The following is a 25,212-nucleotide window of genomic DNA, read 5'->3' on the forward strand; positions in this document are numbered from 1 at the left end:
CCCCAGCCCTGCAATACCCCGTAATTTGGCCGGCAGCAATAAACTCTACTTACAGGGAGCTCTTAAAATAGCTAATAGCCCAGCCAGACACCAGAATTAGAATCTATTTTAGTAACTGTAACCCCTGTGTGTGTGTGTGTGTGTGTGCGTGTGTGTGTTGTTAATTGAACGCTTCTGTGGCTCGCACAGCCTCGTTGCTTGCATCTCACCCAACCCACCCCTGCGCTGGGAGCCGAGTTGATGCAGCCCAGTGCATTGTGTAAGACGCGACCTGTTATGGCCACCACTACTTCCGGGTTCCAGCATTCTGGTCCAAATCCACCTCTCCGCCTGTGCAACACACACTTTACACACGCACGGGGGACTTGCAGCAGGCAGCATCGATCGTGGCTCCTTTAAGACAAACTCAGACAGACATTTTTAACCCTCTTCCTCTAGCCTCTCCCGCTGCAAAGGGGGAAAGGGAACGCGCGAGCGAGATCTGATTAGGAATTAGGACTGATTCAAGAACAAGCCAGCGCTTAGACCTCCATGCATTTGAATATTAACATTTGAGGTGTCCAGAGCACTGGAAGTACACACAGCGGATCATCATCATTCATTCACCACCTTGACAACCTCGCCTTTGATTGACAGCTGGAGTGGCAAAAAGCCATGAGACTTGGTAGTTGGGTTTGAGGGGGACTTTTTTTTTTTTAAAAAAAAAAAAAAACTGATTTGGGGAAAGGATATTTGCTTTCTCCCCGCTGCTGTCTTGGAAACGAAAGGGGGAGAGTGAGAGAGAGAAAGAAAGAGAAGGAGCGCGAGTCTCTCTCTTTTTTTTTAATGCTGAATTATTGTATCGTTTCTTTGAGATCCAGTAAGCTGAAGATTTTCCTCGATTGCTCACATTGCTGGCGACTCTAAGGGATTTTTGCATTTTGGGGGGTTTGGGGGAGAGTTTGCGTTTGTTTCTTTTCACACTGGCCTTAAAGAGGATATATTAGAAGTTGAAGTAGGAAGGGAGCAAGCCAGGCCGATGGCGCAAAGGGTACGTATTAAAAATGGAATTTAAATGTGAAATAATATTGAAACGTGGCTGACAGAGACGCTGCGAAAAAGTTTTTTCCCACCTCTTCTTTGGCTCAAACCTATATATATATTGTCAATTTCTTGATTCTATCAATACCTATCACAGACATCTCACTGAAGAGGCAAACTTTCTATAAAGTAATCACATACAGGCATGTAACTGAAAATACAAGTGTATGTATTTATCAGTATTACAGATATACTGCTAAGAATACAATGTCGTTTTAAAGTCACCAGTGTCTAAAATATTTAACTAACGTGTCGTTGAACATTTTAATATGTTAGTGATGACATACATCTTCACTTTTCAAAGATAACTTATTAAACTTTAAGTAAACATAACTTTTTGCCATCACAAATGTGCAGTGCTGTAGTCAGACCTTCATTTAAAAATAGTTGCATATTTAAGTAGGCAGAAATAATATGCACATATATTTATTATTACTATTTATTACTATTTTGGATGCAATACTAATTTTTCTAGACTATTCAGATAAATTGAAATGCGATGAAAATATTGTGAGGGACAATTACAATGTAACGAATAGAGTTTTTAAAAGAAAAACGACATAAAATTAAGTTTGCTTGCAATAATGTGTGTACTGTCCCTCAAAGTACAGTTTGTAAAAGAAAGTTGCTGTCCTGACAAACTTGCCTTTACTCTTTCAGTTCAAGCAATTGTCAGTGTTTTTTAAAACAACTTATTCACACTTTTGCTTTTAATAGATTAAAAGTGGCAGCTTCCCCTTATCCTTAAATAAAACTTTAACTTTCGGTTCTTAATGTTTAACAAAGAATACACTTAAAATTCAAAACTTTCAGTAGCACATGCACACATCTGCAGCAAATCGACATTAAAGTAGCTTGTACATAATAGCTGTAAACCAAAAATTGACTCTTTTGTTATTAAACTTTGGATAACATCAGATCATTGATACTTGTGTACTTCCCTTCTTAACAGTGGAAAGGTTTAAAACAGGATATCTTAAAATTAATTAAATGCTTTAACTCACGTTTTTCCTCCATATGGGAATTCCAAATTTTCAAATTGTGCTGCAATAATTAGAAAAAGTATCAGCTTTGGTCTTGCATCTAAACTGGTGCTTTACATTTTTGTTAAAGAGAGTTTAGTTTATAATTTAAACATTAGGAAATGCTTTCCACTGGGACAATTTACACACACAGACACACAGAGAAATACCTTAAACCAGGAGCCTGTATTAATTCACGTGTTAATAATAGGTGTCCTCATTTTAACTTTTGCTGGGGAGACATATTGAAGCAGGCAACTTTTCAGCAACGTGTTTATTTTGAGCGTCACTCCAAAGCAACCTACGCTGCGTTTACCTACTTCCCTCCACAAGGATGCTTTTCAAGGATCCAGAATTAATCTGTTTTGAGGGCCTATTGGGGAAATGTATTTTTACAGATCTTCACCCTCTCCCCTCTTTTTTGTTTTTTTGGTCCTGTTTATTTTAAATTCATAGATTTAGCACTGCCCAATTCCATGTGCTGGACCTTCACCAAGTGAAAGACTCTGGAACGGCTTTCCCCGTTCTAACCTCCAGTTACGACTGGCCTTCTGACCCTTTTTTCTTTGTCTGTCATGCAGTACGACGATTTACCCCATTACGGTGGGATGGATGGAGTAGGGATCCCCACCACCATGTATGGGGATCCTCACGCCGCCAGATCCATGCAGCCTGTTCACCATCTGAATCACGGTCCTCCGCTGCATTCTCATCAATACCCGCACACTGCTCACACCAACGCCATGCCTCCCAGTATGGGCTCCTCTGTCAATGACGCTTTAAAGAGAGATAAAGATGCCATTTATGGGTAGGTAAAGCTGGCATCGGGTTTATTAGTTAAGATATGATTATTCCCTTATTTCCCTAGCTGACGAAGGCAGAAGTAAAAGCCATTGAACCTCAGATTGTAGGTAAATTCTCGTGACCCGGGCTTCCATTATAATTGCATGCAAATTTTAGGGTGGATTTAAAGTTTTCTTTGCATCACATTATGCTCGGCATATGATTCTCCAATAAAGAAGATTTACTTTCCATGAGGCTTGAAACGGATAAACGTTATCCATAGGTAGTATTCAGTTCAAATATTATAACTTGCCTAATTTGTGTGTGTGTGTGTGTCTGTGTGTGTGTGTGTGTGTGTGTACACGGAAAGATACTTGGTTGCATAAACCTACACTCCTATGTGGTTTTGATCACAACTTTTAAATATAAAAGACTGCTAAACTGTGAGCTTAAGGAAAATTAGTCATTAGTGTTGTGATCAAAAGGAAAGATTTCCGTGGTACAACCTGTTTTGGGAGGTAAATATTTTGGAAGAGTTTAGAAAGAATACCTTGAACTGTTCCATTCTGAATAAAACTTTTTAGCTTTGTTAATATATAACGCTGTATTAAGTAGAAACCTTCGGGGTTGTTTCTTTGAGCTGTGCTCTGTTTTGTAGCAGCGTTTGAGGCATCTCAATGCGGCAACTTATAAAATAGTTTCTAGGCCATTGCGTTTGGAACTGATGTGTTACGTTGCTCTGTGGATATCTTTAAAAACAGTTCGCGCATATTAAGTTGAAGTGAACTTTAAGATCCAGTCCCCCCATCTCGCTGAGAACAGCGAGCTTTGAAGCAAAACCATCCCATCATCCAGTTTCTTTATCTCATTATCACAAATCTGTAGGATTGGTTTAAACTCCATTCCGGATTCTCTGGAATAGTTATGAAACCCGGAAATGGAACGCATTTTGTAATAAAATAAAATATTACATTTTCAGTTGAGCTTTTATAGCTAGTAAATGACTTGAAACTTCTCTTTAAGAGTTACTCCAGCTAGCAAAAATCAAAGCACTTGGCTTATACATTTCTAAGGTCGGTATCATGGTGCAATAGTATACAGCAAAAAGAGGGGTGAGCAGCGTCTCTATTGAGTAACTTGCGGGGAGGGAAAGTAGGGGGGGTGATGACCCAAATAAAAGCGTGCTCTGCCAACTGAAGTGAATGTAAATGGATCGCTGGAGCTACCCGAATTGGGGCAACTCACTGGCAGTTTGGCTGGGCTTCGAAGTTAACAGCTCTCATTTTGAACATTATCATTACCGATGCCAAGGGAGATTTGCAGGTTCCACACCCGAGTCCAAGAAGCTGGGGTTTGCTTGGGTTGTTTTGTTATGTTTTTTTTAATCCAGAAAGTCCGCAACTTGAAGGGGAGCGAAACAAAAATACTACTAATAATAATTAAAAAAAAAAAAAAAAGGAAAGGAAAGTTAATTCAAAATGGCTCCTGGAACCGCTTTGGTTTTATTCATAGCAAATGTTAACAATTTCTCTGGCCAGATATGCTGAAGCGATCATCAGATACAGTCCATGGTTCAGGGCCTTCGACTTCAGGTCTCTCGGTTGAAGGGTAGGTGAGCTATGATTGGGGGAGGGGTGCAGCTGGGGTGGTGGTAGTGGTCTTGCTAAAAGATCACCTTGGTTGTTTCTCCCACACTTATTCTGGGACTAACCATTGTCTTGTTTGTGACTATTGTATTTTCTTTCAGACACCCCCTGTTCCCTCTTTTAGCACTGATTTTTGAGAAATGTGAATTAGCTACATGCACTCCCCGGGAGCCCGGGGTAGCGGGAGGCGATGTTTGCTCCTCAGAGTCTTTCAATGAAGACATAGCAGTGTTCGCCAAACAGGTCAGCAAAACCGTACTGGGGGAAAATACCTCTAACATAACAAGAAAACAAGTCTCCGTTTAAAAAAAAAAACATTCATAGCCGCCCCTTCTATACTGCCAGAAATAAATCAATACAGTCTCGATTGTACCAGCTCAATAAATAAATAAAGAATATATATATTTTTAAACTTTGATTGTAGGGATGTGCAGCTCACACAAGATGGAGAGTAGCTAGATAGATGTAACTAATAATAAGGTCTGTGGGTATTTTCAGTGCATTTGATTCATTTGTTTAAGTGTTTATATGATGTACTAAATCTAACAGTCAGAGCTTTGAAGGAAAGGTTACATAATGGACCCGACAGTGTAATGAAGCAAGAAATAATAACGTCTGCTTTTTCTTTTTCCATATTTCAAATCTTTTTTTCCTCCCCTTTCTTATATTTAGATCCGAGCAGAAAAACCCCTATTTTCCTCTAATCCTGAACTGGATAACTTGGTAAGAGTTAACAGCGCTCCCTTTTTATTTCTCTGCCCTCTGGAGAGAGATGGTTCTAGGCTTTGACAAGGATTTGGGGCTGTAAATGGAAATTTTCTCGCGTGGATCTTTTTAATTACAAGCAATCCAGTGTGGTAATTCCCTGTTAAGTAAAATCACATAACGAGGTACATAAAGAAAGCCCCATCCAAATGAGAGTTTGGGGTCTTTATGGCAGACTTGGCTGCCTAAGCAGTGCATGGTTTTATCTACGAATGTGTCAGTGTATTTGAGGTCTCCACATATCCCCCCGCACCTTTAAAATAGCTTTTATGGGAAATGTAAACAGTGACTATGGATAGAGATGAATAGTTTAAGTAACCGACCTAAAATGAAGTCAAGTTTTTTTTTTAAGGATAAACAAATACTTTGCCTCTACATTAGGAATATTTTCTCCTAGTTTGCAAAGCGAGGGTCCAACGATGGTGCAATAGATTGCACTTTTTGAAGGAAATGTTTACGATCCGTATAATTTAGCTACTTCATTGCAATAGAATTTTTTGTTAACTCTAGCTCGCTTCTTGTTAAACAGCGTACAAAGCCACTGCTATTAAGTTTTAGTGTTATTGCCATAAATCAAAACAACTTTTTTATTTACTACTACTACTAAAAAAAAAGTGAAGTTATAGACTACAGCAGGGGCAGCTATGGGGATATACCGAAACTCAGGAATGAGATAGATGCTCGTGTTGTTTGTGTCTTTGCAGATGATTCAAGCCATACAAGTATTAAGGTTTCATCTATTGGAATTAGAGAAGGTAATTTTTTTCTCCCTTCCTCCTACGTTTCAGTATTGCTGAAGTTCAAGCTTCTGGTAAATTTGCATAAATGTCTTTCTGTCTGGTAATTAGTGTCAAGACCAATCTTAGCGTCCATTTCTCTTCGCAGTTTAATTACAATTTCAGCCTCTAAAACCGGGCTCACAAACGACCCGGCCTTGTGTTCATGTTAATACCTTGCTGGCTTTGTATAAATAGCCGTAGTTCTGTGTATTGCAGATGATATTCTGAATGTTGTTTGCTTGTTTGTTTATTTCAGCCACGCCTCGGAGATTGATTGTTTTTGGTGAAGGTGCTTTGTTTAGTTTCAGTTAGTTTGGTCGAGATTTTTTAAAAGACCCATCTGCAGGTCACAATCAGGGCACAGATTGTCCTGTAACATTTTGCAGAGACAAAGCAGAGTTGATAGTTGTGTCAGTTTCTTGATTCTGTGAATGCTGTACACCTCTAAGCTAAGAGAGAATATGCAGCTAAGAGAGAATATGTTTCCCTCCCTATTCTGGAAATCTCAGCAATAATAATAATAATTAATAGCAATATGAACGCAATGTAATTCAAACTAACATTCAGTTGAACGCACGTTCAGGTTTCCAGTGGATTTTTATATGTAATTGATAGCTGGCCTACAAGAGGATCCCCTTTCTCCAAAAAATAAACATTTAGAGAGGTTTTTAAATGGTTGAAAAGTTTCTTTAGAACCCTCAGCCATTTTATCTAACCATCACAGGCAGGTTGTTTCACTCTACATGAAAGTTGTTAAAATATGCCCATTAATAGTGGAAACTCAAGAACAAATATATTACAGTGATTTGGGGTTTAAGATCATGGATGCCTATAATGTATTTCAGTATAGTGCATCCAGTTGTTGTTTTTTTAAAATCCCTTTCTCTCTTCATACTATTTGGAAAGGTTTTATGATGAAATAACTGGTTGAAATTAAATAGTTTACCTTAAATGTCACCCATGCAGGTCACCTCTCTCATGGCCACAGCTCCGGGAGCAGATGAATTTAACACGGGTGTTGAATATGTTGTAGCCTGTGAATCATCTTGTCACTGTCAATTTTCTGGGATATCTCTATTTTGCGAGAAAAGAAAGTTATTCCTAATTCTGGATGCGTCTAGAGGTCTCCGGGGGATAATTGCTGTGTGTTCCCCCCATTTAGAACTTTTGATGTCACAAGGCTGGGGGAAGGGTTGGTTGATTGCACTTGTCAATTTCACTTATGTACTCCTGATTATATTTTCATTTTTTTTACTTCTGTCATAATGTAGGTACACGAATTATGTGACAATTTCTGCCACCGGTATATTAGCTGTTTGAAAGGAAAAATGCCAATCGATTTGGTGATAGACGATAGAGAAGGCGGATCAAAATCAGACAGTGAAGACATAACAAGATCAGCAAATCTAACAGATCAGGTATGATGATCTCTCCAGTGTTGCACACGCTGAAATTTGTATGCAGATCGCTTGCTGGGTCACTACGCCTCCTTTTATTATTTGCATATGATTAAGTCCCTTTTAGATAAATTTCCATCGAAATGAAAATTTTTGAATAATGTGGCTATTATTGCTTCATTAAGGCTTGCTCCCGGATTCGACCTGGCGAGATGAGCTTGTAAAAGCATTGCCTGCAAACTTGACCTGTTTCTTGTCGCTTTTAATTTTTGTCTTTATTTTATTTACCCTTTATAATAATAGAAGCGTTAGCCGTGAATCGCAGGCTTCTGGATGCTTGGAAAGGAATAGCTGAAGCCACTTAGAAAAATAATAATAAAATCCGAGATAGGTGGTCCAGGGAAGACAGAGAGTGTTTGAAATCTAGCAAATACTGGCTATTTTCCTCCTGTCTCTACGGTTCATTAGTCTGTCTTGTCAGTTTTCCTTGGCCGAGCGCTTTTAGACCTCAGTGAACATTGCTTTGTGCACAGCCTGCCTGCTGCAAGCGCGCCCATTTTATTTTACTTAATAGAAAAATAAAACCAGACCAAGGTTTTAATTTATTTTCATTGATCTTTCAAGTTTTTCAAACTGTCTCCTTTAGAAAAAAATACAGTTTAGTGGCTTTTAGGATGTCTGTGTTAAAGCTGGGATAGACCAAACCCTAAAGGCTTCTACACCCAATGTGTGCATATAGTGACGACTTGTGTTAGCTGCTTTCCTTCACTGGCTTGTAGTGTGATTTTTTTTTTGGGTTAATTTCAAGAGGTTACCAAAGCCAAATCAAGCTTCTAAAACATTAACGTGGGTGAACCTTGGCGTTTTGAGCTCCTTGTTGTGAATTGTAACGTTTTAATGGTGGGTTGTTTATTATGAGAAATAGTATTTGGCTCAGGGGGAAAAAAACCCAACAACTAAAAACTATGATCTGGTTCCTATATACAATTCTAGGTGTAATGAGGCTGACTCTGGAGGTTTCCTTTTGTTAAAGCAAGGCGCAGTCAAGCAGACAGGAGTTTTCTTAGCTGCTTTGCCATTATCAAGAACACTGTCAACCAGGAGTTATTTTATAGATTACTTACAAAAAGGTGCACTATACTTCAGCTTTGGTATTAGCTCAGATGTTGTTGTTTTTTATGTACGAGAAAGAAGCAAAGATTATCGGACTGTTATTAATGTAGCGGTAGAACAGAAGAATGGTTTGACTTAAGGCATGAACTTGCAAGAAACCCAGTGTTTTTTAATTATACTGAGAATGTAAAAGCTTTCAACTATTTCTAAATGTTAGCATGACTCTCAACTTTTTTAATGAGACATTGAAAACAAGATGGAAACATGGGCATTGCTTCTATCTGGTTGACTTGCATCCGACATAACTATTATAACGTTTAAAATAAGGGAATTGTTAAATTCAGATCTAGATTAGGAAAACTCGGATAGCTGCTGTTGAATAAAAATTGTAATCCAACAAGTCTAACTAGAAAATGGGTTTCTAAAAGCTCTGGAGTGCTGGGTACATAAAGCTATTTGAGCAAATTACAAGAATCGCTTAGGGGTACGAATGAAATCAACACTTTAATTGCCTCCAAAATGAAGATTTATACCCCATTCTCCCAACGAATCATTATTTTATTAAAGTGAAAGCTAAAGAAATGAAGTTGTAGTTTGGGGTGGGTTTTTTTATAAGGCTGAGGATTGATATCAATTCATTGCGCTCCCGTGGTAATAGTCACCTTGTGCCCGCTTGTTAGTAATATACCTTCAGTGTGTGGCTTGCAAAGATTGCAATATAGATAGCGAGGCCAAATTGTCTTAGGTTGGCCAAAACAAAAGTTTATGCTTTTAACTTGGGAGTTGTGGTTTCACTGCTTATGCGATAGGTGTGACATTTGAATGTGTCACCTCCGGATTGCCCCATTTGGTATGTATTTGCTTCAGAAAGTTGGAGTAGGTTGGAAGGCGGGGGGGCCGGGGTGAGAATGCTTTCTGGTCTTTAATTCCCAGCAGCGTTAGGCTGTGCAGAGAGGCTGTGGGAGGAAAGCGGCACACGTGTCTTTTGCCTTTCCTAGACGGAGGGAGATGTTCAAGTGCAGCTCAGAAGTTGCAAGGTTCCCAGCGCGGTGGGGCAGCGGGCGCTGGCTGTTTTGTGCTGGCTGAGAAGAAGAGTTCAATCGGGACTGTGCTGCGCGTTAGGAAAGGGGGAGGATGAAAAGACCAGGGTCCTTCTCCGTTCGCCTGTGAATGTGGCCCAGCCAGTTTGAAACCTGTGTTGTTGTGTGCGTCAGGCTGTGCTGACAAATGCAGATCCCCGTCAGGTGTTATGTGAGCCGGAGTGCCTAGTTATCTAATTAACCCCTCTGTCTCTAGAGCCCGACTGAGTTTCGGTTTAGCCGCCTTTTGCCCTGGAAGGGAGAGCCCGGCGCTTGGAAAGCTGTCCGCTCTTTGCGGCCATGAGACGGGCTCAGCCTCTGGCACCAGTGCGAGGAAATCCCCTGGGCCATTCTAGTGTTGCCACTGGAGTCAGGGGCCTGGCATGGCTGCGTCCCACTCACTCTGTCTTCCCGCGCGCCCTCCTCCGGAGACCTCTAAACCCCGGGCGTGACATCCCCGGGACACGCTTGAGGGCTCGGGGCAGTGCCTGCGCCCTCTTCCGCTGGGCACTGGCTAACCGCCCCCCAGCTCCTTTCCCTTCCCTCCGAGCCCCGCGGCGGTGCTGCGGGGTTAGAGGGCGCGTGTCAGGGGCTAGGGCTGCACAGGAGAGCGGCTTGGGGCGGGGGTGCACTAGGGTTACGGGGAGGAGAGGAAAGGGGAGGGGGCGGGTTGGAGAGCGCGTGTAGGGGGGCCCTGCGGGGGAGAGGAATGAGGTTTAGGGGCGCACTGGGCCCTGCGGGGGGAGAGGACCGGGGTAAGTGGAGTCAGTAGGGGACAAGCCTTGGGGACAGGGCCCTCTCCCTGCGGGGACTGCGCTAGCGGCGAGTGGGTGAAATGGAGCTGGAGGCGGCCAGAGGTCGCCTCCCTGTTAGGGTCCCGCTGAGCTTTAGCCCGGCTCTGCCCGCTTGTCCCTGGGCGCGCTCGGGCAAGCGGGCAGCGAAACGCCACTCGAGGAACCGGAGCGAGTTCGCGGCTGGACGCGCCAATGGAAAAGGGAGGGAAGCGGGCGAGGTTCCCTCTCCCTCAGGCCGCGGGCTCTTTGCTGGCTCGCGCCTGTGGAGTGGTGGCAGCGCGCGGAAGAGGCGAAATCCCTCGCGTCCCCAAGCCCTCTGCTCGGGAAGGTGATAAAAAGCCAACCCTTGAAATGCGCGGCCAGGGGCGAGCCCGCCTGGAGAGGTTAAAGACGAGCAGGGAACCACACAGCGCTAGAGCCAGCCACTGTGCTGCTTGGGTTAATTATCCAATGGGGGACAAGGGGGATGGTTGGGTTTAAAAGGTAAAAAAAAAAAAAGGTCATCTGGGGAGTTTAGCTGCAAATTTGCGTGGGGGTTACTCAGCCCTGGCTCGCCCCCGGTGCGAGAGAAATAAGGGTACGCACCGAATGCTCAGCACGGCCATAACCCAATAGGTTGTTTGGGGGCTTGAGAAACTGCAGCTCAGTTGTGGCTTAAACGAGGTCACTCTGAGATGCTGCGATGGGGGACTAAGACATACGTTCAGGCGATGCATTTTGTGTGTGTCCGGGGTGGCACTGTAGGGCAGCAAGATAGTCAAAGGGTCTCTTTGTCAGGGTGATTTTTCAACGCAAAAACTTAGGGACATCTCTCTCACTTCCATTGAATTGGCTCGATGGGTGGGTGCAAAGGGTTTTACTTCTGCTCTCCTGGCCTGTTTCAAAAGTCTCCAGCGCAACAGCGGAATGGTTGGTGCTCAGCTGTGAGATGATTAGATGAGAGTACCGTCCAACTTTTTATTTTCGATGGTTGGGCTGGTTAATTCTTGCTCTTATTCATGGAAACATGTCTAGAGAATCCAAGGGGAGACTAGTTTTAGATCCCGCAGTTCTTACTCCGGCGAATTAACTTCACTGGAAGTTTTTGCCCCAGTAAGGACTGCTGTATCTAGTCCTTGATGATTAAATAATAAGGTGTTGACTGCTTGACACTGATCTGGCTAATTAGGATGTGCCTCCAAGTTCGTTTATTGGTCTGTACCTCTTTGAAATACAAGTTGTGCGCTGTTTTGGTTGTTGTTGTGGTTACTCCATGAGTAGGTTACATTGCCTGGTCAGTTTTGAATTCAGAAATTGAAGTACATGTACTTTTGAGAGTAATAAATGAGTAAGTATGTAAGAGCTTTTATTATGGATTTAATTACATTTTCTTATAGTGTGCAGAGTAAAGGGTTTTTTTTAAAAAAAAAAAATATTGTTTTTTACCTATTTATTCTTTCCTTATAGGCCCCTCAGTGCTAGTGCTCTTAAGTCTCACGGTTAATGGAAAGCTATGACACTAATGCGAGATTTTGCAAAGTAAAGCCCCATAACACTAACCATTGTTCGGTGATTTAACTAGCTCAGTGGCAATAGGTCACTAAAACATCCCTCTCCCACAAGAGTGACCCCATTGCCTGCTATTATGGAACCTGTAGAGTTGTTGTTTACCATTGTTATGATTCGCAGAGTAAAAGGCAGTTGTGTTTTTTCTTGGAAGAATTAAACTCAGGATCAGCAAGTACCCTTGTCTTTAAAAAACCTGGTTGAAGTATTATCCTAATCACACAACTTTCAAAATAAACCATTTAAAATCATTAACTCTCAAACATTTGCAGTTTAAATTTTTTAATGTTTGTTATAGCCCTAAAAGATTTAAAACCCAGCTGTTGCTTGGTGTTGGTAGGAAAATGATATAGTGCAACTCCACACTATAAAACAAAAGGGTGTCTGTAGTCGCATAATAGAAATTCAGTTTCTTAGTTTAACATATTTGGATTACCTTTTGCTGTGGGGTTGTTTGCTGTAAAGTTACTTCACCTTGGATCTCAGGTACTATAGCCTGAACTGTAAAAGATTGACATTTACCTTACAATAATGTGTATATGGGTAGCTTTTATAAATTAGCTTTTTAAAAAGAACACAATATAAAAAAGAAGCTAACACAAATTCAAATAAAGTACATCGGTACTATGTGATAGCTTTTATTGGGACAACAGTATTTTCTTATGAAAAATAAACTTGTTGAACAAATATAAAATACTAAAGTTTGATTAAATGATCATTTAAGCATACACAAGCCAATTATGTATACAGAACATTTTAAAGGAAAGTCGGCAATCGGCCAAATTTCTATAAGGACTAGCAGGGAAATGATCAAAAAACGAACATGAAATAAGACTTCCTGTAAGAAGGTCCATAATTCAACATTATTTGACGCCACTGTCAGGGAAATTGTTGAAGGATAGTAAACTGATATTAGAATCTCAGTCATTTTTGTTACAGTCTTAAATGTTTGCAACTGTGGCATTTTAGATGGTCCCTTTTGGATTGTACTTTGTCATATTTATAATAAAGCTACTGTTGTATTTATATTGTAATAGTTTAAAAAATACACATCTTTACAGAACTTCTCTAAACAAAGGGCAATTATGTAGTATCTTTTTTCCAAATTGAAATATTATTGAAAAGCGGGATTCTTTTACAAATGAGTTATAAAACAGGATCCATTATATAGAGTATCTGATCACTGTCAGGCTATCTAGGGCAAAGACACATTATGATTAAAATAATTCTCCAAAATATTTTGAATATATTAGTTTTAGTGTGTAGTAGGTAACAAAGCAATGTGCCTTGGAAAAAATTAACTACTGAAATATGTTGTTGTATTTTTACCTTAAGTTAATTTTTGTGGTTAGCCTCAAACCATGGCTGTTAAAAATCTGCTTGAAGCTGAGACTGTTATTGTCTTTGATATACATTTGTGCTCAGATACTATGGTGATGGGCACCAATATAAAACAGTAAATAAAATGCAAAATGTATATAACTGTATAATAAAAATTAAGGTAACCATAAAGATCTGACATGAACCCAATACATAATAATATTTTTTAAAAAGAGAAAGAAAGAAAAGAAGGAAAAACAGAGAGAGAATTAAATTTGTCACTTCGATTTGAAATTCCACACTGGGCCTGAGTACCCTTTTCTGCTCTTGTATAATTGATTTGTTGCAATATTTAGGAGCTGTTACAATGTCTAACTTTTGTTGCTGTTTATGGATGGATGGGACATGTTAATTACATCCAATACCTGCTGGTGTATATTCAGAAATGTGATTGAAATGTTGTCTATGAAAATAAGACTTTATGTCATACATGCTAAGGCAGCCAAATACATTGTTAAATAGTTATGAGAATTAATATATTTATTATTTAATGTATAGCTTCTTTTTGGATTTAAAAATCTTTTAGAAAAGAAAAAGAGAGTACTAAGTGGCAATGATTAACCAATTCATTTTTTGTAATGGACTTAAGGCCCAAGCCTTCCAACCCTAACTACTAAGCATACTATATTCAGCGGTGAGAGTCTGCATGATCAGATCCAACTTCTTGTGTAGTTTTATTTTTCAAAATTAAGCCATGCTTGCTATAAAAACCTAATTTAAAATCTTGATGATTTTGTTTATGCAACATTTCTAAATCAAATCCAGCCAAACTTCTTCCAAACTTTCAAAATATATGCATCTATTTTTAGTCTTTATAATAAATTATTGTGAGCATACCAAGATGTGTCCTGGTAGACATGATCTCTCTGTGTGTTTGTATATATATGTATGTGTGCACACCTACCCACATTCTATTTCATGATAAAGTTACTACATTCACTGTCACTCAATGGTGTACACATACGTTGTGGGGAGAGAAAAAAAAAGCTTTACATTATTTCTAATCTTTATAGCTGAGGGGTTGATTCTTCCCTCGATACTCATACACAGCTACCAATAAAGTTAATGGGATTTACGCGCACACACTGAAGGGTGAACAGAGGCCTGAGTGAGCAATATTAGTGCTCTTGACTTTAAAAAAAAAATCAAATTACATCACACTCAATCAAAATGAGTAACTGTAGCTTTTACTAATAAATACTGCTTTAAAAACAACTTAAAATTTAATGAAAATCCCATAAAACTTATTTAACGTCTGGAATCTTTTCTGGTTTCTTTTTTGTCCATTTGAAAAAATAGCAGAGTAAATATTTAAATGTTGTTAATATATTTAATTTTTTTCTGTTTTTAAAATAAATCATGCATGCCAATTATGAAGATAGAGGTTGTCTGTCTGGATATTTAAATTCTTGCACATTCTTAATTCCAACCTAGAAATAATATTATCTTTACAAATGATAGAATGCAATACAATTCAGTGCTATCTGTTATTCCAGGCATGTTAACTCTGTCTCTTTATTCTGGTAACTTATAATCAACATTGACTCCTATGGCAGTTTGCAAATTTAGTTTTGATATTGGTTTTTCTCCAAATGTAGCTGTATTTTAAGAAAGTAACTCCAACTCATAATAGTTTGCCTGTTTTTTGTTTCTTTTAAACATATGCTGATTAACTAGGTTGTGTCTATCCCACCATTAAAACCTATAGCATGAATTAAAGATAACATGCTGGCTGTAACTTTGAATTTCCTTGTTTGTATTTATGTGCTCTTCTGTTTCCTTTTATTTCCCCTAAAAGGAGAAAAAGCTTAACCCAAACTCAGGAACATAAGTGGAAGTAAAATTTTTGCAGTTCATTGTACTTAGTTCTTTCTTTCTGTCTTTCTTTCTCTAAATTTAGGTGTGATCACTGGAAAACCTCAGTACAGCCTACTTAGGGTAGTTAGAGTCTGGCATTTGTTAGCGTGTGGATTCTTGACATGTTAGATCCATATCAGCTTCCTCAGACTCAACATGTCAAGTCTTCTTGTTGTTTGTTGCGTTTTTTGGGGGCGGGGGTGGAAAAGGGGGGACATTAGCAGGTAAAGCGCAAGAAAGTGTTTTCAATCAAAGGCCTATGTGCTTTGCATATTATTCTGAATATGAATTAACATATACTGTAGCCGAATATGCTTTTATGGCTGTAATTACATTCTGGAAATAGAGGTTTATAATAATAGATCAACATAGTCTTAAAAAATATCCACTATTTTCAAAATTAACATGACACTGTTTAAAATAGAATTTTGTCCTAACTATAGTTATAGAATGTTTTTTTTTAATAAATTAAAACAAACAGGTAAAACTTATTCCATGAAGGCTGCCTTTTTCCTTCTAACAGACAGGAAGTAAGAGAAATTAGGCAGGAACAAATTCATTTTTGATCAAATTCTGACAGCCTGACTTATGATTAACCAGTGGAACAAGCTATCAAAGGAAGTGGTGGAGTCTTCATTTCTTGAGGTTTTCAAATCAAGACTGGATGCCTTTCTGGAAGATATGCTTTAGCCAAACACAGATTATTGGCCTCAATACGGGAGTGACTAGGAGAAATTTAACATCCTGTGATAAACAGGAGATCAGAGTAGAAGATCTAATGGTCCCTTTTATCCTTAAACTATATGAATCTATGGGTTTGTCTGTACGAAGACTTTCAGGACTGATCTACACTGAAAAAAAAATTACATTGGCATAGCTATATCTCTCTGGGGTGTGTACTGACCTAATCCCTGGTGTAGACAGCACTAGGTTGATGGAAGAATTCTTCTGTCGACCTACCTACGGTCTCTTGGGCAGGTCGATTACCTACAGCAAGGGGAGAGTCCTTCCCATCGCCGTAATAAGTGTCTTCACTGAAGAGCTACAGTGGTGCAGCTGTAGTGTTTTAAGTGTAGACATAGCCTCCAATTCCATTTTAACTTTTAACTAAAGGTATAAAGTTTAAGTGTATTAAACCCCTGTGTAGATGCTCTCTTTCAGCAGTAAAGTGGCCTTAATTCACTTCATCTTAATCCCCTTTGAAGGAGGATTAAGTTAAACAAAACTAAGGGCACTTTACTTCTGAATGAGAGCGTCCACACAAGGATTAAATGTGCTTTAATTTCACACCTTCAACTTCACACCTTTTGTTAATTTATCTTTACTTTTTTGAATATCCCCATGTAGATATGCCCTGTGCTGAGTAGAGCTTTACCTTGCAAGTAGTCTGGGAACCTTACATCAAAGGTACTACTCAGTGTGACTAAAGATGCCAGAATATAACCTTTTGAGAGTAAATTTATATATGTATATATAAAGTATTTTTCAGGTAGGTCTGAAAAATACTTTATACTCCGCGCGCGTGTGTGTGTGTCTGTATTAGTAAGTATTTTTCAGGTAAAGGCAATTTTGTTTTCAAATTAAACTAAAATATATAAATATATTCAAGTTATGCGATGCCAGGGAATTTCAGCTGAAATTAGATAACCTGCCCCTCCTTTCTGAGGCATAACATACTCTAATTTCTGTTCCTTTCCCCGCTGCTGTAGAAATACAGTGTGTCAACCCAAGCTCTGGAAGGCATTATGACTCTGAGGGATATCTCTGAGTCATAGTTCTTCCCCGTCTGCTTCCTTTCTCCTGCTTAGCTATGCTGGCCATTGAGTAGAGATGTTGGAGCCAAGGTCTCTCTTGTTCTCCACCCAGTTGCTGTGGGGAGACGGTGAGCAGGAGAATAAACCTGCTTGTTCTTATGTGTCAGGACTGAAGAGCATCAACTGATGTAGCTAAAAAAGGGAACAGAGATTAGAGAGAGAGTTTCTCAGTGAGGTAACCCAGATTATCTATCTTCTGTTGAAATTCCTGGATGCTGACTGGCAATAAAATAAAGAATTACAAACTGAAAACAGAGCTGCCTGAAAAATAATGCTAAAATATATATTGAAAGCTATTTTAAAGTAAGTTTCAAAGTTCAGGTTTTTTCTTCCTATCCTACTTTCTCTTACGTCTTGACTCTTGTTACCATGAAAATGGCAGCCTTCGTGGGATAAACTCAGACATGGACAGTTAAAGTATTTCAGCATTTTTATGAGCTTCTTAAATAATTTGTTTCAAATTGCTATTACATTTTTTTCTATGTTTACCTATACATTGTTAAGACCCAAGTCTGCAAATGCTGCCAAGGTGCCTTGCTTTATCTGGCTGGATCCACTGTGACAAAGTGAACAGGACTGTTGACATTAGTAAACAGTACCCTCAGAACTGTTTGTAGGGTTAACTGCTAGGAAAGGTTTTATCAGCTAGAACACGTATAAATAACTACCTTTCACCCCAAATCACCAGATTACTGTGTTCTCTTTTCAAAGAGATTTTGCATGAGAAAGTTTTCAGTGAACATAATACCTTTTTCATATACATACAATTATATAGACTGGCTGTAGTTCTACTTTTCTCATAGTTTCTTCATGAAATGTCCAGTCCAGCGCCCATTGTAGCAAATAGAAATACTCCCATTGGCATCAGTGAGCATTGGCTCAGGCCTTAATACTTTATTTTCAGCTCAAGACTTATTTTAATGTAAAGCAAATATGTGTGCTGAAATAACCAGGTCAAGAGTGTTTCAGCAATAGAGGCTTAGATATTCTGTGGGTTAAAAGAACAGTCAGTGATAAGTTTTTTTAAAAAAATACTAACAGTAAAGCAATGGTTGATGACATCACAGTTAATGTACTGTTTTCAAACAGCTGAACAAAATGAAAAGCAGTGGTATTAAATCCTGCCATTCAGAGTTAATTTAAGTTCTTCTGCAAGCTTCTCTCATATGGATATGGTATAAATGCCCACTTATGCTCCGACTTAAATTCCTGGCCCTTAATAAAGAAAATTATTGTATTATGTATAAAAAGCTGCATTAATGCAATCTCCTGACTTTATTTTAACTGTGAAATTTTAACTTTGAATTTTAATTGTATTATGTTTTTACATTTACTTTTCTTTGTTTTTTAAAAAGAAAAAAATGAATTTCTCATGTTATTTAATGCTGGCTTTTAAGCGGTTCCAATTCCAATTAGGCTTTGAAGTTGTTGAAGAAAGGGCAGAGGAAGAGTGAATTCAAACCTTCGCTATTACTATTGTTTGTTGGTAACTTTTGCAAGGCTGGGTTCATAGGAAAGTTATCTATGTTGTGATGGTTGGATCTGGGCAAATGGAAAAGATAGAAATTTACAGGCGAATTGTGACTCCCCCGGGGCATGTGGTTGGAGGGGAGATGGTGTGAGTAATCCTACCCCACTCCACTAACTTAGGCCTTGTCTACATTGGGCATTTCAGACAGCAACATTAGCACAGACAGGCTGAGCTGAAATTTGCACCAGTACAGTTTTCACTGCTTAGAACCAGATGATAGGGCAAATCACAGCATTGCCTGTCTACACTAAAAGTATGCAGAGAAGGAGAAAAGTCTTTAACTCCATCCTTGGTATTCTACAACACCCACTCACTGTTAAAATCTATGGGGATTTCGCTGATTTATAGTGGCATGTCAGGCAGCACCCTAGGGTAGCCAGGTGCCCAGTTTTTTATTAGAAAGTGTGGTCGAAAAGGGGACCCAACAGTGTCTGGTTACTGTGAGCAGGAGAGGAGGGGAGGCGCTGGGTTATAACTCATGCCAGCCCCAACTCAGCCAGGGCTGGCTCCTACCTGTGTCGGGCAGCTGCAGCTCCCAGCCCTGGCTCTGCAGGCGAGTTTCCCCTGACCCAGGCAGTGGGTGGGAGGGGAAAAGCAATGAGAGACAGAGGGTAAGGAGGAAGAGGAGTGGATGGGGGCATGGCCTCAGGAACAGGGAGGATCCGGCACTCCTGCTGGAGTGTCAGAGTTGCCAACTTGGTAATATTTAAAAATCGAAGCACCACAGTTGTATTCTCTTAAATGTACAGCTATCAATGGCTGTGATCTCATCAGATCTCACAAGTTAAGGATTGGATATCGTCAGTCCTTGGACAGGAGCTCTCTAAGGAGGATCCAGGTGCTACTGGAAGCAATGCTAGCAACTTAGGCTACATCTACACTATGCGGGGGGGGGGCGATTTAAGATACGCAAATTCAGCTACGCGAATAGCATAGCTGAATTCGACGTATCGCAGCCGACTTACCCCGCTGTAGGGACGGCGGCAAAATCGACCTCTGCGGCTTCCCGTCGACGGCGCTTACTCCCACCTCCGCTGGTGCAGTAAGAGCGTTGATTCGGGGATCGATTGTCGCGTCCCAATGGGACGCGATAAATCGATCCCCGAGAGGTAGATTTCTACCCGCCGATTCAGGCGGGTAGTGTAGACCCAGCCTTAGTTTAATCTTGCCTCTGATTCAGAATTGAGTCAGTGTCTCAACCTGATGCTAAGAAGCTGCTGCTGTAGGTACTGATTTTTGGAGGAAACATGAAATTGTGCTCTTGATTAAAAAATCCCAGTGTACCATGCAAAAGAGAGTCACTTTGTATAAGCAGTGGGTTGGCCAAATTCCAATTTGGGTCAAGGGGCAAAATCTCAATTGCTTTCTCTCTTATTTCTGTTATGTGTTGTTGCTGTGTGCTATTAAACAGTTTATGCATTCTGCCTTGGAGGTGACTGCATTCAATGGAGGGTGAGGTTATGTTTTTATAGATGGAGAACCAAATTCTGACTACGATAGAGCCAAACAGCTTAATTTGGCTTGGTCTGAGAAGTAACACATACATGTGGACCATGACCCATTATATTTATGCATAGTTTTTGTCTTTGAAAACCTGGAGGATGTCCTCTCCATGACTTTTGTTAAGGGCCAGAATAAGGTGGTACTCATGTCCAGTGAGTGCAATAGCAGTGGGGTGGGTTTTTGTGCTGTTATGTGCATGTGCCCAGTCAGGATTTGGCCCATAGTTTGTGTGGAATGATATGGAGACATACCTATGTGTTTTTGAGCATGCCACTTAACCATTCTATTCCTCAGTTTCTCCATCGGTGAAAAGGGATTAACGCTACTCACTTATGGTGGGAGTGGTGGGCTTGTGTGGCTTAATGTTTGAAATCCTTACCTAAAGGTGCTAAATGACTACAGTAATAGATGATATTAAATGTTTAATTATTGTATTGCTGGATAACAGTCAACGGGTTAACTAGAGCTGTTCATTCACTCTGTGCATAGTTTAAATATTTTAATAATATACCTGAAGCGAGGCAATTTTCATATATCAGATATCTGGTATCACAGGTTATTTTGCTATATAGAACCAAGGCACAAGTGTAGCTGGCCTATGTATGGGTATGCAAGGCAGGGATAGGGCAAGGACAATCTCCTTCTCATCTCCCCTCTCCCCACTGCACTTGTATTGCAAGTGCTGGTCATAGTGGCAATCCTAGCACTCTCTTGAATGTAGGAGATGCTCCATATTAGTGTCATTGCCAGTTCTAGCTGTCTCAGAAGGGGCCAGGACCATGCTCTCGTCTATGCTGACTCATGCACTTAGCCCAGCATGGCACGGGAGATATGCACTGCATCCAAGGAGAGTGGGGTGGAGTCCTTCTCTTCTCCTGGAGAATATTAAACATATATTTTATATTTTGCATTGTAATTTAAATGAGTAAAATCAGCAATTGGCAGGGAAAATGAAACTCTAAACACCTAACTAATGCGTAAATATCAATACTAAATATATCATGTACATTTTGTTTTATATACAAAGCAAAAACATTACTGCAAGTGATTTTTGTTGCAAAGCATTATGAAGTTGAGCAGTTGACCTGCGAAAGGATTGGCCACAAGCGATGGAGAATCTGAATTGTGGAGATTCCAGTTTGTAAGCCCTCTGGAGATAAATGGACAGTGTGTTTTGGAATGCATGACTTCTAGAGTGCTTTGAAATGCAGTGGTGCTAGTCACCTTTATGCTTTAAAGGTCAGCAAAACATTTTGCACTCAATATGACATTTTACAGGTATGTAGTATAGCTTTGGACAGAGGCATAATGATAATCAAGCTTATTAGCTTTCATAATTATGGAATTACTGTATTTTTGAACAATCTGGAGATGAAATAGTTTTTTTATTGAGTTTGATGTATGCTAACTAGCCTAAAATAATTTTATAGTTGTGACATCAGCTCACAGTTCATGGCTGTAGTGTAACTATAATGAAATATGGCTTCTAATCAATAATGGCCAGATTCTGATACCCATACTCATGCTGAATAGCACATTAATCCATGAATAATCCCACTGATGTCTATGAGATTATTCATGGATTAAAGTGCTACTCAGAGTGAGTAAGTATATCTGAGTTTGCCCCAAAGTTTGCAGTATGTAAAGTATTGCGATGTTGCAACCACACCTCCCATAATCATACTTTTTTATAACTTTTTCTAAGAAAGATTTCAGTGTTATCTTAAAATGTGGTGTCTTGTTACAGAAAATATCCAGGAGATTCTTTGGGGGGAAGGGAGGAAATAACAGAGAGAGGAAGGTAGATGTTCATGTTGTGGATAAACTGAAAGATGTTTTTCCTTGTTATAGTTTTGAATTAATCAGCACACGAAATACTAAACAGTAGAACTGTGATTGTCTCGACAGACATTGGGTCTGGTGATCCAGGGTGGTGCTTAATACCCTTCATTCTTTCTGAACTCACTAGGAACTTGTGTGTGATCAGCCCATCTCAAGACCAGGCACACAAAGTTACAGTGATATTGGCAGAATCTGTGTGTGTGACTTCAAAAACATTGTCTGGAGTTGAGGTTTCTAGTGAGAAATGACTTTTCCTTGTGTTGGAAAAAAGGGCAGGGATTAACAGTATTCTCTATTGAAGATAGCTTTTATCAAACTGAGGAGACAGTAGGTTTACACTATTGTAGGTTCCCTCTGGCTGGAATTTCTACCTTAAAGTAAATTATATATGAGAGAGAAATCCTGCATCATGATCAGCTGCAATCCGTTAAACCGACAGGTCATGCTATAATTATTGTTTACCTCAGAGGTAAATATTGAGGTATGGAGCAGTGTCAACCAATTGGAAGGCATATTGTGATTGATTCCATTGCTCCAGAGATTTCAGGGGTGTTAGTTAAAGCTACCCCAAATTGCAGCCACATGGACTTACAGATGAAAGCAGAAATAAAACATAAGACTTAAACCTCCTGCCCCTAGCAGACCTTCGACTCCCTTACCACAACCACAAGAAGAACTTTTGGGTAGCCTCTGAGTCAATTTTTCGTCCCTCTTCCAACAGAAAACTTAACAATGCACCATGACCATATCACTGTGAATTGCAGTGACCTTAAGATTTTGCAGTGGGCAATAAAGAATTCATAGAGGGTCTCAAAACATTACTGATTGGCTTTATGTACAGAGATGGGGATGGGAGTGGCCTCTGGTTCAAGAGGAGTAGAGTCAACTGCCTGTGATGGAATCTGTGCATAGGAAAGAGCGCATACACATGTATGTACATCTTCCAAGGTCTTTCAAATAAGATGGAGGTCTAGATCCTTCAGGCTCCATCTGATAGAGGTTTGTTTGTGTATTGTGGTTATCTCTGGCTTTTCCCCCCTAGTTTTTTTTTAACTTTAATGCCCTAAGTAGCCACATAAGTGCTCAAAGTAGCCCTTCCTCTCCCTGCTAATCTTACAGCGATGTAGGACTAATAAGTACAATAACAGAAAAGAGCAGAAATAAATTCGCTAACTTAAAAATAATCTTTCTTTGCTTATCAGCCTTCCATTGGTTTCTCTTCTTTCACGTCCCACCCATTTGGTTTATCGCTATTTTCTCATTTATGCCTGCTGTTCTTTATTTTTTATTCTTTTCTTTCTTTGAAAAGCACCATCTCCTCATTCTTACTTTCATAGTCACCCATTCTTGACAGCTGTCCTTTCGCTCTTTTTCCCATGTCACATTCTCCTCTTCTTTGTGAAATCCTGGGCCCATTGTAATAAATGGCAAAACTCTTATTGACTTCCAGGGCCAGGACTTCATCCTCTATCTTGTTTGCTCTCGCCTGTATACATTTTCTCTCCACCATCTTCCATCTGTTTCTCTTTTATAATAAAATTCTATTTATATAGCACTTTCAGTGTTGCAACACCCTGTGATATATGTATGTCAGAGAGTGATTATACCTCTTATTTAAAAATAGGGTAACTTAAATAGGAAGGTTGTGACTTGACCAAGGCTACAGACGTGTCTCTATCAGAGCAAGGGCCAGTATTCAGGAGCCCCAGGTTGCTTTCTGCTTCTTAGTCGAGTAGGCCTTGTCACCTCTGTTAAGTTTCCCTTTGTGGCAACAGTTATACTGGCTGTACAGTTTAATTTCAGGCTTGCCTCTCAAGTGTACTCCATTTTGAGGAATATTACTCATTTTAGTCTCCAAGTTACCTCCAGTCCATATGAACTTGGTCTCCTCTTGCTGCTTCTGTTAAAATCGCTAGCATATGAAATCTGAAATAGTCACAAAACTGAGATGATAGAAAAGTTATTTACACTGAAGGAGGGAATCTCACAGCATTTTATGTTTCCTGCATCAATCATTAGTTTGTCCCCCTCATTTTTGGTCTTTGTCACACATTACATTTCCCAGTTGGTCTTGGCAAGTTGAAAGGTACGGCTGTGAGTTGCCAACTGGCAGCCTGAGCCCCATAAAACCTGCTCAGATAGCACAATCACAAACTAGTCTGGGGTCCTCCCAGAAAATCAAAAGACTTGTGGTTGTGGATTTCATGATCCCCAAACACCAGCACTTGGCAACTGTATGGAGGACAGAATAAATAATAATTCTTTTAAAAGAAAAAAAAAAACCATCAAAACAAACTTTCAACCGTAGCAATTGCCTTATATTTTTAAGGATTTTTTCCCAAAGGAAAAGGTTCGATTTTTTTTTTTAAATAAAAGAATATTTAGAATTATCTTGTAATTACCTGAGGTTCAAAAATCAGGTGGGGATAAGGCCTGTGTGGGTAGTGAAGACCATCTCTGCTTATCACTTGAGCTCAAGGAGAATCTAAGCTGTAGCAGTATTAAGGTTTATATCCTCTGTTGGCTGCAACCACTAGAACAGTGGTTCTTAACCTATTTACCATTGTGGGCAGCATATGTGGCCCCCAAATGTGTTATGTGGGCTGCATCCAATATTACCTGTATGGCCCTGAGGATGTCACATGGGTGGCAGCTGTGTGCTGATTGGGTCACAAGTGGTCCGTGGGCTGCAGGTTGAGAACCACTGCACTAGAAGGTGATTCTCTCTCTCTCTCTCTTTTACACACACACACACACACACACACACTTCAGCAGCTGTGATATTCAATCCAGTAGAGGGCAGGGGGACACAGATAGATACAACAACCAGACTATTACAATATAATAGAGAGTGCATCCTGATGGGTGGCTGATAAGTTGAGCTCCCAGGCGGTGGATGCCACAAAGCTGAACAAGACATTGCTCCTGCTAGGCACCCCCCTGTCTGAAAAGACTAGCCTATAATAGACACCAAACATAATGAGCACAACCATCTTTATTAGATGGTTACTTCCAGTAGACAACCTATTTTTTGTCAGTTCATTGAGTGATTGATTGGTCAAAGCATGTTTTCTGGACCTCGATCTTCATCTCCTCTTTATTAATCATAATAATTTGTACAGGGGTAGCACCTGGAGCTACAGTCACGGGCTAGGACCCCATTGTGCTAGATGCTGTACAAATGCTTTCTGAAGTGTTTAAAAAAAACCAAAAACACCCCAAGAGAACAACCTGTCACCAGATATTATTGTTAACAGGAAATATAACCCAACTACTTGAATG

General features: G+C 39.8%; 1 protein-coding gene across 10 annotated transcripts in view; it reads left to right on the forward strand.

Annotated features, from left to right (window-relative positions):
* Nucleotides 1–287: 287 nt before the first annotated feature.
* MEIS1 (Meis homeobox 1) overlaps nucleotides 288–25,212 on the forward strand; it is a 125,889-nt gene continuing 100,964 nt past the window's right edge. For 8 of the 10 annotated variants that reach the window (XM_034764233.1, XM_034764232.1, XM_034764234.1 and 5 more), the window contains exons 1-6: nucleotides 289–1,030; nucleotides 2,684–2,910; nucleotides 4,633–4,774; nucleotides 5,204–5,254; nucleotides 6,001–6,051; nucleotides 7,347–7,493. In XM_034764233.1, the coding sequence (XP_034620124.1) occupies nucleotides 1,019–1,030; nucleotides 2,684–2,910; nucleotides 4,633–4,774; nucleotides 5,204–5,254; nucleotides 6,001–6,051; nucleotides 7,347–7,493 (630 nt within the window). In that variant the 5' untranslated portion in view covers nucleotides 289–1,018. Of the gene's footprint in view, nucleotides 1,031–2,683; nucleotides 2,911–4,423; nucleotides 4,494–4,632; nucleotides 4,775–5,203; nucleotides 5,255–6,000; nucleotides 6,052–7,346; nucleotides 7,494–25,212 lie in introns of those variants that run through there. The other 2 variants (XM_034764231.1, XM_034764235.1) reach the window with 2 other exon arrangements.

Source organism: Trachemys scripta, chromosome 3 (assembly GCF_013100865.1).
Source record: "Trachemys scripta elegans isolate TJP31775 chromosome 3, CAS_Tse_1.0, whole genome shotgun sequence".
Classification (NCBI taxonomy): Eukaryota; Metazoa; Chordata; order Testudines; family Emydidae; genus Trachemys; species Trachemys scripta.